This window comes from Chiroxiphia lanceolata, chromosome 22 (genome assembly GCF_009829145.1).
Source record: "Chiroxiphia lanceolata isolate bChiLan1 chromosome 22, bChiLan1.pri, whole genome shotgun sequence".
In the NCBI taxonomy this organism is placed as follows: Eukaryota; Metazoa; Chordata; class Aves; order Passeriformes; family Pipridae; genus Chiroxiphia; species Chiroxiphia lanceolata.
The window spans coordinates 3,186,028-3,203,406 of NC_045658.1; the positions used below are offsets into that span (position 1 = coordinate 3,186,028).

Genomic DNA, 17,379 nt, shown 5'->3' on the forward strand with positions numbered 1-17,379 from the left:
CCTGTACAACACAGCCCTTGATCCAGAAAAACTGGAAAGGCTGTGAGATTTTGGGGTCAGGTATTTCTGCAGTGCTCAAAGACTGCATTTACTTACATTTTTGGCCTGCAAGCGTGTGATGAAAGCTCAAAAAGTGTCACAAAATACTTTTCTGTAAGGTAGACAGCAGGACAAAAGCAGGAAAGATAGCCACAAACTAAATAAAAGTTTAAATTAAGAGTTTTCACATCCTGGAGAAGCCACCCGAAAAACAAGAGGTGCCACACTGCACTCTGAGCCTCTTGGGAGGAAGGTGAGTTCTCAGGTAAGGAAAGCAGCACCATGTGCCCAATTCAGCTCCTTATCAAACACTGGAAATTCCCTCCTTTGATACAGCTGTTGTGGGAGAACGTGGAATTACAGTGGTCACAACCTAAAGGATCACACTTTCCTCTCTGCCCACCCCCAGAGCACCCTCTGCACAAACTGTAGATCCAGACAGCTCATAAACAGCAACTACTCAACTCCCTCAAATCATGCTCTTGGATGTTGCCATGTTCTACTAGTTTTATTATCATAAAGGGCAAAAATAAAACAGTGCTAGAAACATCAAAAGGGCAAAAATAAAACAATACTAGAAACATCAAAAGGCCTTGAAAGTGCTGAAGGAGACACACAAACATTTTACTCTCAGACATGTTATGGTTCACATGAATACTTCCCAAGTGCCATAGTTCAAATAAAAATATATTCATACAAATTTAAAAAAAATACAATTTATGTACACCATGGAATTAGCTTACATCGTTTCATAACGAAAAAACAGTGCAAAAAAAACAAATGGAAAGGTAAGTTGCTACCATTGGAATGGCTCACAGTAATTAACAATTCAAAACTGCATCATTAACACTGCACAGGAGACCACGAGGCAGGGGAGAAGGCCCCAGACTAACCCTCTAACCCTGCCATCAGAACTAATCCAGTTCTGGGTTATTATTCCTTTAGTGTTGCTCTGAGTAAAAAGGTTACAGGCACCTATGTTAGAGTTTCTTGGTAAATCACTAAGCAACCAGAGCCAGAGTGGAAGCAGTTAGTGTGTTGTAAGAAAGGAATTAAATGACCAAAGTGTGAGAATTGAGACTGATTCAACACAAGCCCCTTGGCATCAGTCTCAGGAGAAGGGAAATGCTGCATCTCAAACGTCAGGTGAACTTGTAATTCCCTCTCTGCAGGTCACAGAACAGTAACTGCACACTGAGACTTCCCTTTAAAGCAGCTGACAGGGTCACCCACCAGCCTCATTTAAAGCTTTCATACTGAAAGAATGAAAGGGTGTGTTTTCCAGCTGAAGCATTCGAATAAGATGCCCAGGCAGAGCAGACAGAGCTGACAGCAGGCTGGAGGCAAGTACCTTCTCATGGGGAAGCAGCTGGTGCTCAGAAAAACCCTGACAAGATTCTCCAGCTTGCCTTGTCTGGATTGCCCAACTCCAGCCTCAGTAGTGATGACAAGGCATCCTGCAGCACAATATCCTGCAGTTTGTGTACAGAAATAAAGCAGGACCAGCTCAGGGCCAACAATCTAAGGAGCCCTATTCATGTGAAGAGAAGGAACCTTCCACACACTCACTCAACGTGAGGAAGAGGGAGAACATTTGTCATAGAGAGACACAGGTGCTCTAAGAGGACAGGACTGCGAATTCCACATCAGAGTGATCTGAAATCCCACAGAAACAGGATTCCTGTGATTTGTAACCACCCAGGAGCACAAATCACCTGAATGAAAGGCAGGTTAATGGAAGCACATTTCAAACCTACAGCCCAGCTTCAGGGAGTGCAAAAGGGTGCTGGAAGTTTCTTGGGATAGCTCAGTGCAAGACCAGAGCTCAGGGAATACAGGTATTTTAGGTACCACCTGCAGAGACTATCCAGAGAGAACAAACATCCTCACTCTACTTACAGGGAAAGAACTTGCAAATCAAGAGTAATAGCTGGTGCCAATTCCTATGCTCTAAGGAAATACAGAAATACAGAAAATCAATAATGTCTGACTTCCTTCTGTCCCAACTCCCACCCAGCCAGCTCCTCGTGGCAGACAACAGGTTAACTGGAGGGCTCAGTGGCCTTGTAGAAGCTTTTCTGGGATACATTCCCCATGTTCCTTGGCCCAGCCTCTTGGCTGAGGGAATGAATGCTCTGTGCTTTATCAAGCCAATCAGCTCTGCAGCCCCTGGAGGCACAAGGCTGGCTTCCCACTGAGGGTTATCTGCACACAAACTCAGGAGGGCAGGTGCCTGCTGGAACAATGCAGGTGCTGGCCAGGATGGTACCTGCTAAAGCACTGAACTGGCTGCAACTGGCTCCTAATGCTGATTGCTGCAGTTGCAAACATTATCCCAAGCATTTTTAGAGCACTTATCACCTGCAGCAAGTCCTGCCTTATCCACCAGCACCAAGTATCTCTCCTGTAGGGCAGCCTGAAGCTACAGCAGCTCCTCTCGTGACAGAGATCCAACCAAGCCTCGAGACCATCAGCTCTGTTTGCCTCCAGAAAGCAACACCTCTCCATACTCTGAGGCTGTGGAGTTCCCTGGTCTGTAACTCCAGCTGGGAAGGTGTCCCAGGCTCTCACTGCTAGACCAGGACAAGGACAAAGTGCCTACAAATGCCCAAGAAATGCAGGGGTGTCAGTGACAAAGTGGAGTGCACCACAAAGTGCCTTGGAAGAGTCTCTGACAGGGAGATAATAGCAAGAGCTAACAGAGATCTCCCTTCTCTGAGATGCATTGCAAATGTATTAAATACTTACAGACCCAAACAGTGAAATCTAACAATTTTTGAGCTCCTGATTTGTTGAGCTGCTCTCAAAAGTCATCTCTGTCAAAAACATCACAGCAAGGACATTTCCCCATGAAAGAAGTAAAGAAATTAGGAACAAATGAAGCTAGTGTGGAAAAACATGGGCAACTGGGAGCACTTGCAAAGAGAGGTATATGTCCAAAAAGCTGGATTTTTTTAATACTGCCTTTGAGAAAAGCCATCCTGCAGAGTAGCTCTTGGATATCTGCAAACCTCAGTATCTCCTCTCAGCCTTGACAGCAACCCCCTTCTCACACAAATAAGGCAACAGTTGCAGGAACAAGGGAGGAAGAGGAAAAAGGAGTCATACAGGAGGAAGGGAACGATGCTGCAGTTCTCTGCACAGGACACAGGGGAGTTTGATGGTTCTTCCTTCCAACTCTTAAAAAAACCCCAAACCAAAACGGCAGAACACACAGTGCCAGGACAACATCTGATGGAAGGAGAGGGGACAGGGAAAGAAAACACCTGGATAAAGAGTGGTCAAACCAAGTGCCTGAGACCAACCAGCAGCCCTGGGCTCAGGCAGCTCCTCTAATTCTCTGGCTAGCAAGATGTTTTCCAGTTCCCCAGGCTTGGTATGCACGTGAGAAGCCAACCGGCAGGGCTTGGGCCTTTGGGGTCCCAGCAGGATGCGAGAGCGTGTGCGGGGAGGAGGCCACACCAACAGTGGGGCAGGGGCTTCAGATGGTCTGGTAGTGCTGCCTCAGCCTTGCCTGCAGGAATTCGTGGGTCAGGTTGTGCCGAGTGATTATCCCAACAATCTTAAAGAGGGAGAAAAAGAGGAAAAAGAGAGACAAGTCAGTGTCAGAGACGTGCCACTGAGACGTGCATGTTCTTTACAGCCCCCCAGAAAGGGGAAACCTGTAAGTAGTTCTTGACCAATGCTGAGTTAGGGTGGGTTCAAGTTCAAGTCTCATAAAAACAATGCCCCCCTCCCTCTCCCAGCATTTATCTCCAGGCAAGACACTGTTTTAACTACACCTGAACAGACAGCTTTAGCCATTGCTGTCATGTCAGCACACAGCAGTAATTACTCCTGCCTAGGAAGGGAAATCCTGTTCATGTCAGACAGCTTACAGATGGAACTAAATCCTTTGGGAAGTGAAAACTGCAATTGGAAATAACAAAGCTGTCTTTTATGGCTTCATTCAAGACATTTCTGGTATCCCACATGACATGATTACAGATAGCTCCTATCACACACATCCTAGGAAGCTCTAAAGGCCAAACAGAGAAATGGGTGAGATTGGGTAAGTGGTGGCTGCACACTGGCAGGTGGCAAAAGGGACCTTCTCCCAGCCTGCTGCTGAAGCAGTCAAAGCACACATTTCAGCTGATGAAACACCTCACCAATTTTACACACTAGAAGAGTTTAGAACTAGGCTGTTCTCTAGTACTGCAAAAGCATCAGGTATTAAATGTGGAACCAGCCAACACCTCTTGTCCAACTCACAGGCTCTGCAGAGCAGCTATGGGGAACCCCAAGAGGCAGAAAAAGCAGTACTGCCTCACACAGACCAGTTCAGGCCTAAGGGAAACAGTTTCTCCTTATGTTTGTAGGAGGCTGCTGACATCTACTGACTGGTCCTGAGCATCGTAGATGGCAGAGACAAGGACAAACATGAATCAAGCACAAACCATTTAAACATTCCTTTACTTTCCTGCTCCCATGAGTAGGAACAGAATGAAAGTTCCCTTCCTGCAGAAAACCCTCCTGCCCCAACACACGGGAAACTTTACTCTTGGCCTTGAATTAAGCTGTCAAAGAGGAAGGCAAATTAGTGGCCCCTGATGAGCTCAAGGCTCCTCAATAGATACAAGATATAAGAGCTTCCACATGCTGCAAACCTGAGAGAGAAGATGCATGTCCTGCCTTTTGCAGGTAAAGGGGAAGCAGGCTGGGGCACAAAATGCAGTAAAAAAACTCACAGTAACTGACAACACCTCAGGACCCTAAGAAGATCACATTCTGACTTCTTTAGAGCATTTGTTTAATGTTAAAAGAGATCTTAACTCTTCCAAAGGCAGAAAACACAAACACAGAGGCTTCCTTGCTCAGCTAAGACAAGATGGAGACAAGGACCCACCTCTCCAACCGCGTTCACAACCGGTAAATGCCGGAGCCCCATCGTCCTGAACAGGTTGAAGACTTGTGACACGTGAGTATTTGGAGAGACAGTAAAGGGTGATGGGTTCATGTATGGGGTGACATCCTAAGGAAGAAAAGCAATCATGTTATTTACAAGAGGCATTTTTACTATCTCTGGGAATCACCAACAAGCAATTCCTACAAGTCCTGTCTGTAATGCACCAATCTCTGGACAGGGTATGGGACCATGAGCATCTTCTATTTCTGCACAAGATGAAATTATTTTGCTTTGTTTTGGAAGGAAGTTAAACTGGACAGGCAACACCTTATTCTAGAAGTAAAGCAAGTGTGGAAGCTGTTACCTCATGGCTTGATTTCCACATGCAGAGAAGGGTGAGTGCATGAGATGCTGGTCACTAAACCCGAAGGTGGAGTTAAATGTGCTCTCAGTGGTTTTTAAAGGCTTGGGAACAGTCATAAATATAAGTCAGGAGACACTGTCACACTGCAGTGCCCTATCTTACCACTATCATGCGAGGGTTCAGCAGAGTGAGGTCCAGGTCATGGATATCTGGGTAGCGAGGGTAATCCTCCGACATCTCTGCGTGGGACAGACGGGGCTGACTCGCACTCTGCCAAGGAAACAAACCCCACTGAAACCCCCCAGGTGCCACCATCCCACACAGGTACCTCTCAGTGCAACCCCAAACCTACACAGGCAGAGAACAGTCCTGCTCCCCAACCTCTGACAGACCTACACTCGACACTGGAGGGCAGCAGGAGATCAGCCTTGTGGGAGCTGGGCCTCTGAGCTCACACTGATCTCAGTGACACATCTGACACTCCTCTGGTAAGACCCTGGCACACAGCATAAAAACAAACAGTATGCACTGCTGGGTGCTCTGTTTGTATTTGATATCTGCCTCCCATTCTCCAGTTCTGACAGGATGGCATCTTTAATGCAACAAATAGGTCTGCTGGTTTATTTTTTTAACAGCTGCCCGCTTTTCCTGGGGATACTTAAACAGAAATTCAATTCCTTTTATTCTAAGAGCTGCAAGGGAGAATTCACAGTACCTGTCTGCAGCTTTTAAAACACACAGGCATCCCTTAAAGTGTAAAAATAGGTAAATTCTTTTTGGGAGCCCATAAATATAGCTCCCAAGCTCCTCAGCTGAGAGGGCAGGGATGTCTCTGCTACAATTCCCAACTAGGAATACTCACAGACTGGCTCTCGGAGTAGCAAACCCCCCTGTCAAGGAGGGTGACCAGCTGTGAGCGCAGGATCAAGCCATGGAAGGTCAAGGGTCTGAATCGTTCCTCCATGGTCCACTCCTCACTGGGAGACTGGTCAGGGTACAGGTTGGGGTAGGGAGTGTATCTGTGAGGGATTTAACACCACGTGTTATAAGCTGCATGAACTTAAGGAGAGCCATACACCCTTGCTTCCAAAACAGCAGCTTTTGCAACCTCCTCCTGAACATTTCAGGGACTCTTGATAGGGGCAAGCAAGCCTTTACTCCACAAAGCAAAACAGCAGAGAGGGATCAAGAGCCATTATGTAGTCAGAGTACCACCACAGCAGCAGAATGGAGAGCCTCCTAACTCTCAGTTTCTAATCATTTGCTACTAAAGCAATTTTCGTTGCCAAATTATTCAGATTCTAATAAAAGCTGAAGCATCTGGCAAAATGCCAGGGTCAGGATGCCACTCATGAGAGTCGCAATCACTAACTTAGAAAATGATTCACTAGACTGGGCTTCTCCTTGGAAGCAACTGCAACATAAGCCTGGTGACTCAGCCCAGTTACCAGAACGGTGGTATCAGTATCATGGCACCAGGTCATTAGCTGGGACAAGTGAGCTTGGCAGAGCCCTCAGGTTTTTGCAAACAAGAGGACATGGATTTCTACAGAGAAGGGATCTCTCCAGGTATTCCATCCTCTCCAGGAAATATTTCTGGGAATTTAACAGGCTGGACCTAAGCCATTAGCCTGGGACTCAGCCACAGGCGTGAGCCCCAGTACAGGTTGATGAGACCTGACAAGTCACTTCTAAAACACGGCCAACAGCACTGTTTCCTCTGACATATGGAATGGCAAGGATTGTACGAAGCACTAGAACACATCTCAACACATGGAGATACCAGGATCTCACCTCCTCTCCAGCATCTGCTGCAGCAGATCCTCCTTCTCGGGAGGCTCCTCCGTCGCTATGTGCTCGTCACACATGTTCCGCAGCTCGCTCGAGGGGTAGGACTTCATCGACTGGCTGCGCTTGCGCTGCTCCCCGGCTCGGGTCAGGATGCTGGATTTCTGGATACAACAAACACTTTTCAGATGCTCACTAACCAAGTCGAGTTATCCAAGAGTGACTGTGAACTATCTGATCACAGCTTTATGCCACCAGATAAGATGTTCCCGAACCAGTGCTGCAGGACTTGTAGGAACAGCCAACAGACTGTACTGTGGTGCCAAATTCTGCTTCCCCGTAACCTAAAACAGGTCATTTTGTCCTCTTTACTTTTGCCTCTAGGAACACAGCCCACTCTTCTGCCTTTATCATGACCCAGAGAATGGGTTCTCAAAAATTTTGTGTTACAGTAAGTGCTTATCTCTGACCTAAACCAAGGCCCTTCCATCTGCAAAACAAAGCTCCCTACCCTTCAACTTATCAAACAAGCAACTTTGTACCTTGAATTTGATGTTGTTACTTATGAGCTGATTTCCCTTCATGAACTCCCTCTCGTTGCCCCTGTTCTCAGTGACCACAGGGAAGGCGTGATGGACAGTCGTGCGCAGGATGCTCACGAGGGACTGGATCCGGGTGTGAGGGTACACGTAGGTCAGGTTGGGTTCCATGATGTCACTGGCTCGTAGCCTGAAGTAACAGAAATCCAAGACTGCTGCATGCATCACATCAGTGACAGTGATGGACAAACAAGACAACAAGCCAGTCCCAAAATGAGATCCTGAAGGAGTCTGCTGCAGTTTAGTTCTGCCAGTTCCTTGTACCTGTGTGTTCACCTTCACTGTGGTATCAGCAGTGATAGTACAATCCATTTTTTAAAATGCTTTTTTTAACAGAACATTGTATCAATGATGCAATATAGGAAAGGGAAAATATTCCAACTTATAACACAGAAAGTGTTTAAACACTATTGGGAAAAGAAGACAGATGGGAAGATAACATTCTGCAAGAAACAAAGTCAGTGGAACATTTTCACAGATTTCTTGCTGAACCTCACAAATCCACCCCTCAGATCTCCACTCATCCACCCCTCCTCAGAAAGGTCTTCAGCATCTCCTTCCTGATGAACAACTCCCAGCTTCATTCACAGCAGCCCTCACAGCTACTCCTCAGAGCAGCCAGGTTTGCTAGAGGTGAAGCATCATCCCCCTGAACTAAAGCTTTTCTGAACTCTAACCCACAGCCTTGTCAAGAGGAGCAGCCTTACTTATCCATTTCCACCTCTGTTTCCCACTCCAGAAGAGGCACTCCTCGCAGGTTCACATGGATGTCATAGATGCCTTTGTTGAAAAAGTCTCCTGTCCACTTGGCTACCTGCAGAACAAACGGAAGGCTTGTTGCTCCAAGTACCAGACTCCTTGGCTCATGACAGCCCCAGAAGGAACAGAGATTCAGGGCCAGCAGATGTTCAAGCAGCCTGCAGGAAGGCAGAGCTAAGGCCCTGCACTCACCATGAGGGTGATCATGATGGGGAGCCCGTAGGTGATCTCGTTGATGGACTCGATGAGGATGACGGTCAGGCTGATGGTCATGCGGACCACTCCTCCTAGGAACGCCGCGGCCCCGATCAGCGCGAAGGTTCCCGAGTAGATGTGATCCAGGCCGATGTAACTAGGGCAGAGCACAGAGCCCACAGGTCAGAAACCCCTGCCTGAGAGCCCAGGGTGCACCTGCAGCACGTCCCTCACACACACACACACACATACACACACATTCGATGCACCTTTTGAGGAGGTTGGCGACCAGGCGTCCGAAGGCAGCCCCACAAAGCAGTGATGGCACAAACAGACCACTGGGCACAGAGATCCCATATGTCCAGCAGGAGAGTAAGAAATAGAGAAGGAAGAACAGGGACAGGGTGACTGGGCTGAAAGTACCTGCAAACACAAGAAGAACCATGACTAAAGAGGCACGGGTGTGTCAGACAAACACAGTCTTGCACCATCCACCCCACAGCTCACAGCAGGCTCATCTCACAACAGCTACTGAGTCTTCCAGTCCAAACACACATGCAGACAATGAGTAAGTGAAAAGAGAGGAAAAGCAGGCCTTTATTCCCATGAAGGAGACTTTCACCAGTTGTACTAGAGCCATGAAGGCTACCTTGTGGTGCTTATGACAAGGCTGTTCCAGGCAAGATGAAGCTCTGAAGCCTAAGCATGGGATGGGGCACTGTCCCCTTACAACTCACCGTCCTGGTGGAAGAGCTGCAGGATAGCTGACTCCTGAGGGTTGAAGAACAGCGTGGCCATGTCATTGTAGGTCTCATTCGGGCAGAAAAATGTTTTGATGCTTGAATTTATATCCTCTGACATATCCTAATGCAGGACACACAAGACAAGAAGACTTAAAAGCCACTGTCTCCTACCCTTAGCCTTTGGGCAGACTGGGAGTAACCCTATGACAGGGAATGTAATCTTCACATGAGATCCCTCACCTGCAGGCTCAGGGTGTCGTTGCCACTGTGACTGCTGGAAGACATCTGCCTGCATTCCCCCAGGACCATGGAGGCTACAAAGACCACAACTGTGGTGGTCAGGGACACCAGCAGGCTCTCCAAGACCCTGAAAGACACAACAGAAACCACACTGAAGCCACACTCGGCACTATAACCCAGTCCCAGCCCTGGACATGACTTTGACAAGGCTGCAAGAAGCAGCAGTCACCACAGCTTAGCAGCAGAACAGGGGACACTGCACGTCAAGTTGAATTATGACTTGGCTCCCAGGAATTGCCTTAACTCCCCTTTTTAATTGCTTGCCCCAAAAAGGAGCTATTTCTGCCCAGAGAACACAGAGCAGGCACACATAAAAAGCCCCAGGGAAGGGCTCAGTGAAGAGGCTGTTCACATGGAAACAATGTTCTGTACATCCTTACAGGGCAAAAGTACAGACAGGGCTGGACAGGATGATGCATAGTCTCATAATCTCTCTTCTAACTGCTGAAATACACTTCTTTTTCTTTTTAAACCTGAGCTTCTTATTTAGGAATTGTCTAAAGCAAACAAACAGTCACTTTCCAGAACAACATGGTAATTCCCTCTCTAAATAGCACAGATATTAGCTCAGTTGTGGATTTAATTAATCAAGATAATTTAAAAAAAAAAAAGTGAGATCAGCTATTCCTTTCACATCTGTCACATTTGGACACGACATAAAAAAAATCCTGCATGGAGACAAAGCTCCATTATAAAGAGCTCCCTTCACTGTAACAGGGGTTGTAGCTCCCTGTAACAGGGGTTGCAGCTCTCCCTGTACCACCAAAGTACAAAAATGCACAGGGACCGTAACATCTGGTTTCTGGTGTTCACTTTAAGTTCTGTGGAGACTTTGTCTTGTGATTTTTAAAATAACATGTCTGGGATTTCCTCCAGTCCTACCCACCGAGTCTTCTATCTTGATGCTTGTGCTTTGGGACCCTGAACACAGATGAGAGATCCCTGTACAAACCCAAGAGAGAACAAATACCTGACCAGCTTTGGCTTGGGATGCACGTTCCGCATGCGGTATCTGGCCAGTCTCTTGTTCAGGCAGTTAAAGGTGGCTCCGAGAAGGCCTCCTACAATCCCCATCAGAATGAAGAAGCCTAAGTCCACAGCTGTCCAGAGGTGGCATTTCTTATCAGACTCAGAGCACTACGTGCAGAAAAGCACAAAAAAAGGCATTACAGTAGTTGCTGCAATTTCCTACCAACACTTCTGTCTCCATAGCAGATTTTGAGCAGCTGTGACTGAAGGGGAGCAATTCTGTCTGAGGATATGATATCAGTGCACTGATACAATACAGTGATTGAGAATCAACTGCCCTGCACTGAAAGACAAGCATGTGTCAAAAAAACCCCAAACCCAAACTAATAGAAAGAAAACACTGAATGATCAAGAAAATAACAGAAATAACAACGCCAAATCTCACCTTAAACTCGCCAAAGTTCAGCAGCCCTGGGAGCTGGAAAGACCCCCAACTTCCAAACTGAATCCCAGAGCGGAAAAAATTCAGGGTGAAGGTGGCAGCCATGGAACAGAAAAGCTGTCGAAGTAAAATAAGTAAAAAAAGGAAGAAGAAAAGGCTTACAAAATTAAGACTGGCACAGTCAGCTCTTTCTGGGGACTTATGCCTGGGAAAGGGATCAGACTGCAAAGAGCCCAGGCACAAAAGCCCTTTCTCCCAGGTACATTAAATCTGCTGCCTAGAGCTGTCCCACAATTCCAGACAGTACCAGACTCATCTCTGCTCTTGATTTGAGCAGCTCTGGAGCACTGACAGAGCAAGCACTCTCCCTGCTGCCAGGAGAGCTCAGAAGAAGACAGGGTAATCTGAATGCCCTCATGGACAAGCCCTCCCAAGGGGAGCCCTCTTCCCAAGGAAGAGACACACAGAAAGAATCACCACTCACCACTTTCCATGTAAGCCCCTGGTTCCAGAAAGAGGAACCTTCTTCCAAGCTGAAAAGAGTGCCTCCAATTGGGGCTCCAAAGGCAGCTGCAACCCCTGCAGCCGCTCCAGCAGATACAAAATCCCTTTTATCCCTGAAATGAAGAGGAAAACAATCCCAGTTTAGCAAATTAGAGCTCTCAGGACGCTTAGGTTCTGCAACTTAAAGAGACCATTCCCACTTATGGATATATCCCAGGGATACAGGAGTGACAGCTGGGAGAAGTGCTGGCCATGGCAGACACCACCATTTGTTCATTAAGTTGTTGCAGCATGATGCTCTTTCTGTAGGGCACCAACACAGAGCAAATTCTGGCACTACCCAACTGTCTAGTCCATGAGGAACCATCCCAAACCACGGGACTCCAGCATCACTTGAAAGAACTACAGAGAGAAAAAGGCAAGAATTTGTTCACATTCAGGTGAACCAGCCTTCTCTGTAGTATATCCTGGCCATGAGGGGGTGAGTAACTGAGCTTGCTCCCAACAATGAAGCCATTTAACCACCCAGATTAAAGGTTTTAGCAGATTAAAGGTTTCAAATCAGCAGAGATTTGCTAAGTAGTACAAGAGAACATCTATGAACATGGAGACCAGAGCAGCAGGGAAGAGTCACGTCCTGGTGTTGTCTTGCTGCAGAATGAAACTGCAGGACACTAGAGAGAAACTGAGAAAACAACTGACTGTTTGAGCCCAGCCCACCACCCTTCTCCCAGGGAAGTCTGCTCACTCCTCCTCCTCTCCCCTCCTCCACAGCCTGGGTACAGTACCTGTCACTGCGGAAATAGGGAAAGTTAAATTGGATCTTCCTCAAAGAGATGCTCTGGAACTACAAACAAAGTAAAGATTTAGAAACACAGGAGATGGAAACTGACTCTTACAAAGCAGTGGCGTGACCAGGACAGTGACCCAGGCCAGCACTAACCTGTGGCAAGCCTGCACCCACGACAGCACCACTGTGAATCATTGGACCCTCCTTCCCAACAAAAAGACCTGGAAAAACAGAATTAATGAGGCAACACTTTCCTCATCACCACCCTCCCTTGCTGACAACACCAGAAGAGATCATCTCCCCACTTCCATGCCATGGCACAGGTCCTTGTGCCAAGCCTGCAGCGCCTCACAAGGAGATGCTGACACCCTGTCCCCTCGACCCTCCAAATGTTTGTGAAGACTTGCACAGACTTTGCATTCCAAGTGGGTGGAATCACTGAAAGACAACTGTTACAAGGACTCTGAACTCTCCAGGTTATTCTGCCCTGCTGCCTAGAACACAGCTGCCTTCTGGCTGCTCCAGACAGCGTGTCCTGGAAAATTCTCAGGACATCCTCTTAGTCAGTCGTGTCTGACAAGCCCACTCAGAAAAACCCCTGTTCTCCTCATAGTCCTGATCCTCCTGGCTATTTTCTACTACATAAATGCATTCAGGGTTCATGACTCTGCTCCAGCCCATCAAAATAATTTTACTGGAAAGGGAAGATAAGCCTTGTGTGCCCTCCTTACCTCCAGCCACACTGAAGAGCACTCCCATGGCTTTGCACACCACTGTCCGCAGACGCACCACCCCTGGCACCTTCACCCCGTTGAGGTAGCACTTAATTTCAGGAATTCCTGATCCAGCTGCTACAGGCTGCAGGAAAGAAACACTGACACTGTGCTGCACTGATTTCACACCTGACCAACAACATCTCATCAGAGAGCAAGGGACCAAGAGGTCCTGCTTAGCTAAATCAAGGAGCACTGTAAAGTTAGTTTGATGTCTTGGGGCAGAAAGTGCTTCTCGCAAGGATATTTCATACCCAGGGCCTGTGTGAGAGGAAAGGGAGGCTGTGTGAGGAGCAGCAGTGAGTGAAGTCTTACTTGGATCAGGACCAGAAGACTGGCAAGGAAAACAAAGGTCAGGTTGAACCCCAGCAGCTCCAGCAAGGACAGTGCAAGGCAGCCTTTCTCAGAGCATTCCTCCACCGCTGCAGGGACGGTCAAGGAAAACAACAGCATTCCCCACACCAACACACAATTGCTTGATAATGTCTGGGTGTCCCACCAGCATCACGAGCCAGGCCTGTGCTCCCTAATCCAGCTGACACAACCCATCAGGAAGCCAGGTTTCCTTTTCAGAGCTCAAAACTGAGTTATGAGGAAGGGAAACCACTCATTCTTTCAGCCTCTGCTTATGTACCCGACACTGGAAACATTCCTTAGTTTCAAGGGCTGAATTACATAAGCAAGTTGAAAACTTGCTTAATCATGAACAACATGACTGGTGGCAGAAGTGTGAGAGTCAGCTGTTCTGAGTAAGACAGGGGAACAGAAAGGAAAAGGTTACTCGAGTCTACCAGGGCCCCACACACGAGGAAAAAGATACAGCTTTGCACCAGCCGGAACTTGAGCTGCGTAAAGAGCCGCACGAAGAAATCCACAAACAGGCCCACCTGGGAAAAGAAGGCAGGAATTACTATCAGGAATTACCACATCCAGTAACAAAGACCACCCTCTGGTAAGCCCTACCAGAAGTGTGCACACATGGGAAGACAGAGGATGGAGAAGCCAAAAGAATCATCAGTCAGAGTAAAGTAACTTTGAAAGGTCAGAGTTCCTCCCTCTCTCTTTCCCACTGGGACAGATCCAGCCTAGAATTATTCCTGAAGAGCTGTATTTCAGAGTACTAATCTGGCAGCACTTTTAACACCCTCAACATACTTCAGGGCACAGAAGAAAGCTGGTGTTTAACTGAAGCATACAGTCAGCTGAGCTAATTTTCAAAGCACGTGCAGTGACACTAATACTGCCAAACATACACAATACAGTTCAGCTATAAATTTGCATCCTTTTTTATTAAGTGCTCACTTTGGACAAGTTTTCCTGTATGAAAAACTAAAGGATTTGCCAGAATACTTTACAAAGAAAACACAGCAAGTTCTAAAAGCAAAAAAAGACTCCTTGGAAAATCGACTAGCAACAACATGCTGTAATTCCCAAACTCCAGCTTCTAAGCTCTCCACTCCATGAATGTTTCCTCCTCTTTACTCCTTGGTCATTGACTCTTAAAATTATTCCTGCTTAGTGTCCTGAATTTTCCTCATTCCCCAAACAGCATGACCCTTACCAGTCCTGTGCAGACTCCAATAGCAAAAACCAGCACCCACTTCACGGCTTCGTATCTCTGGGCTTTCTGTTTAGGAAGAGGATAAAAAAAGGACAGAAAAAAAAGTCAAGTCAAAGCAACACAAAAACAGGGGATTGGAAAAAGGTGTTTTGGGGCTTGACAGCTCAAGTACAGCCAGAGGGATAAAACAACAGAAGATGGTGACAACAGCAAAGTGAAAATAGGGCTGAGCATCTCGCTCACTTTAAACCTGGGAGGATCAGAACAGATGCTGACCTATCATCTCCACACAGATCTTTATTCTTTTGGTAGGGAAAGCAAGATAACACATATAATTTCCTTCATAAAGAAGAAAAATCCCACAGAACTTCCTGCAGTGGAGCATTTTTAGAATGACAGGATGGTTTGGGTTGGAAGGGACCTTAAAGCTCATCTCATTCCACCCCCTGCCACGGGCAGGGACACCTTCCACTAAACCAGGTTGCTCAAAGCTACATCAAACAAGGCCTTGAACACTTCCAGTGATAGGGCATTCACAGGTTCTTTGAGCAATTTCCACAGTTTTAGCTCTCAAGCTTAGGAAAAAGAACAAGATCTTACCTTATTGTCCATGCCCTCCAAAACTTCCAAGTACGGGTCGTTGATACAGCGATCATAATCCAAGCTCTGAAATGCCAAAAGGTCAATTTAAGAGAACCAACTACAACAGATTGTGCAAACAAAATATGGCTAGAAGGCCTTGTTAAAGATTACAGAAGTCATTTCTACCTGCACAGCAGATTTTGCAAACAACAGTAGGAGAAAAAACTCCTGGAAACAACTTAAATTAAATATTTCTAGCAGAGTCAGACCCTGAGAATCAGGGAGTGAAAGAACAGATGAATCTCACTGCCCAGGCTGAGAGACAGGGGAATCAAACAGAAGCTCAACTGAGTAATACGACTTAAATTAAAGAAGTCACACTGTACAGATTTATACTTTACTTCTTGAAGTGTCTCCACTTTGACAGTGCAGGGGGTAACACTGGATCTTTATATTTACTCTCTTACTACAACAGGAACACTAGATGGGAATTCCCTCCCAGCTGAACAGCATCAATTCCTCAGTTTATCACAGCAGGGAGTTAACAGCAATAGAGTTTTCCAGTTGTATTCACAAAAACACCACTAGTTCTACCCACATCTTCACCTTTTCAAGCCAAGCAGTAACAGGCTTGGCTGGTGACACCCATTCAGGGCCACCATACAGCCATGCAAAACCCAAAAATCTCCTGTAATAATAAGCAGGATGTGATGCATGGGAAGATCTGCTGTGAGGCAGTATGACAACAGAGACAGCAGGAAGGCAACTGGGACCAAGCAGCTACAGATGCTTTCTAGAGTCACAAGGAAACAAGGGCACTAGAGCCTGAAAATCTCACATTAAAGAAGTGGAACAATGCAGCAAAAACGAATTTTCTCAACAAGAGTCTGACACGAACAGCAGCTGTTCAAGCTCAAAGGGCTTTACCCCAGAAATGAGGAGCAGTTCTTTGCAAGCACAGCATCTCTTGGTATTTCCACTGATGCCAATGCAGCCCAACGATAGATACATTTTAAGTACCTGCCCCATCATAAACTCAAACAGATCAAAACCCATCTGCAGTTCTTTTCACACTAATTTTAGAAGCTGCTCTCAGTTAATTTCCCACCTCATAGTCTTTGCGGGGAAGGATCTCATCCTCCTCTTCGTGAGTTTCTCCAAGGATTGTCTGCAAAACAAACAAAGGTGGGAAAGGAAAACCATGAGGGGAATGGACGCAGGTACAGGCACTCATGAACACTGCCAGCAAGGCTAAAATCACAGAAGGCCTACACCCCTGTTGCCTGTGAATTGAGAGTGTGGGTTACCAGACTATCACCTACTTTAGGGCAACTCTAGAGGGTCTTACCTTAGAGCCAGAATGCCCCACATCCCTTCTATACAGAAGCTCCCCACAGCAAAGTCCTACCCCACATCCCACTTCCCTTCACAGCAACAGGTTCCAGGGGAGCACAGGACAAACAGCTTGCAGACACAGCGCCCTGTAATGCTGGGGTCAGAGACAGCCCCTGCCAGCACCTCCGTCCCGCACGAGGGAGGGGCAGCACCGGCCTCGGGGGTGGGGTACGAGGCCCACACAAAGAGCGCGGGGCAGGGACAGCGTGAGGTGCCGGGCCCGGCAGTGAAACGCGCGGGAAGGGGCTGAGGCGCCGGGCCGAGCATCCCTGAGGGGCTGGGCCGAGCGCGGGGTGAGGTACCGGGGACGAGGCACCCGGCCCAGCAACCACAGCCCCACTCCCGCCCCCTCACCGCCCGCCCTCAGGTGCTCCCAGCGCCGGGCGGGGCGGGGCCGCGCCGAGGCCCGGCGCGAGGGGTCTCTGGCGGCACGGACGAGTTCGGGGGGCGGCGCGGGGCCGGCCGGGGGGAAGGGTGCGGGGGCCGCGGCCGTACCAGTTCCTCGGGGGTGCGGCTCTCCCGCTCGCCGCAGCAGCAGCAGCACAGCCCGGCCCCGCACCCGCACCGCGCCATCTTCGCCGCGGGGCCCGCCCCGCCCGCGTCACGGTGCGCGCCGGCCCCGCCCACTGCTGGCCCCGCCCACTGCTGGCCCCGCCCCGCCCGAGACCGCGCGCAGCCACGCCCCCGG

General features: G+C 48.0%; 1 protein-coding gene across 1 annotated transcript; it reads right to left on the minus strand.

Moving 5' to 3' along the window:
* Positions 1-526: 526 nt before the first annotated feature.
* CLCN6 (chloride voltage-gated channel 6) lies at positions 527-17,291 on the minus strand. The gene is made up of 23 exons (XM_032709014.1): positions 17,187-17,291; positions 16,405-16,464; positions 15,315-15,380; positions 14,715-14,780; positions 13,974-14,040; positions 13,469-13,575; positions 13,112-13,238; positions 12,534-12,601; positions 12,379-12,437; positions 11,571-11,703; positions 11,090-11,203; positions 10,646-10,812; positions 9,616-9,742; positions 9,370-9,496; positions 8,902-9,055; positions 8,630-8,789; positions 8,386-8,492; positions 7,622-7,808; positions 7,086-7,243; positions 6,154-6,310; positions 5,454-5,561; positions 4,928-5,053; positions 527-3,601 (listed from the first exon to the last, which is right to left on the minus strand). Exons 1-23 carry the CDS (start codon positions 17,262-17,264, stop codon positions 3,521-3,523), a joined length of 2,604 nt encoding a protein of 867 aa, XP_032564905.1. The 5' UTR covers positions 17,265-17,291; the 3' UTR covers positions 527-3,520.
* Positions 17,292-17,379: the final 88 nt, after the last annotated feature.

Bases quoted from the DNA above. Each gene is read 5' to 3' on its own strand.
- CLCN6 (XM_032709014.1), bottom strand. From the start codon at position 17,264: ATGGCGCGGTGCGGGTGCGGGGCCGGGCTGTGCTGCTGCTGCTGCGGC. The intron at 16,465-17,186 runs GTACGGCCGCGG...TTTGTTTTGCAG, and splicing joins GCCGCACCCCCGAGGAACTG to ACAATCCTTGGAGAAACTCA. The intron at 15,381-16,404 runs GTGGGAAATTAA...TTGGCATTTCAG, and splicing joins TTCCCCGCAAAGACTATGAG to AGCTTGGATTATGATCGCTG.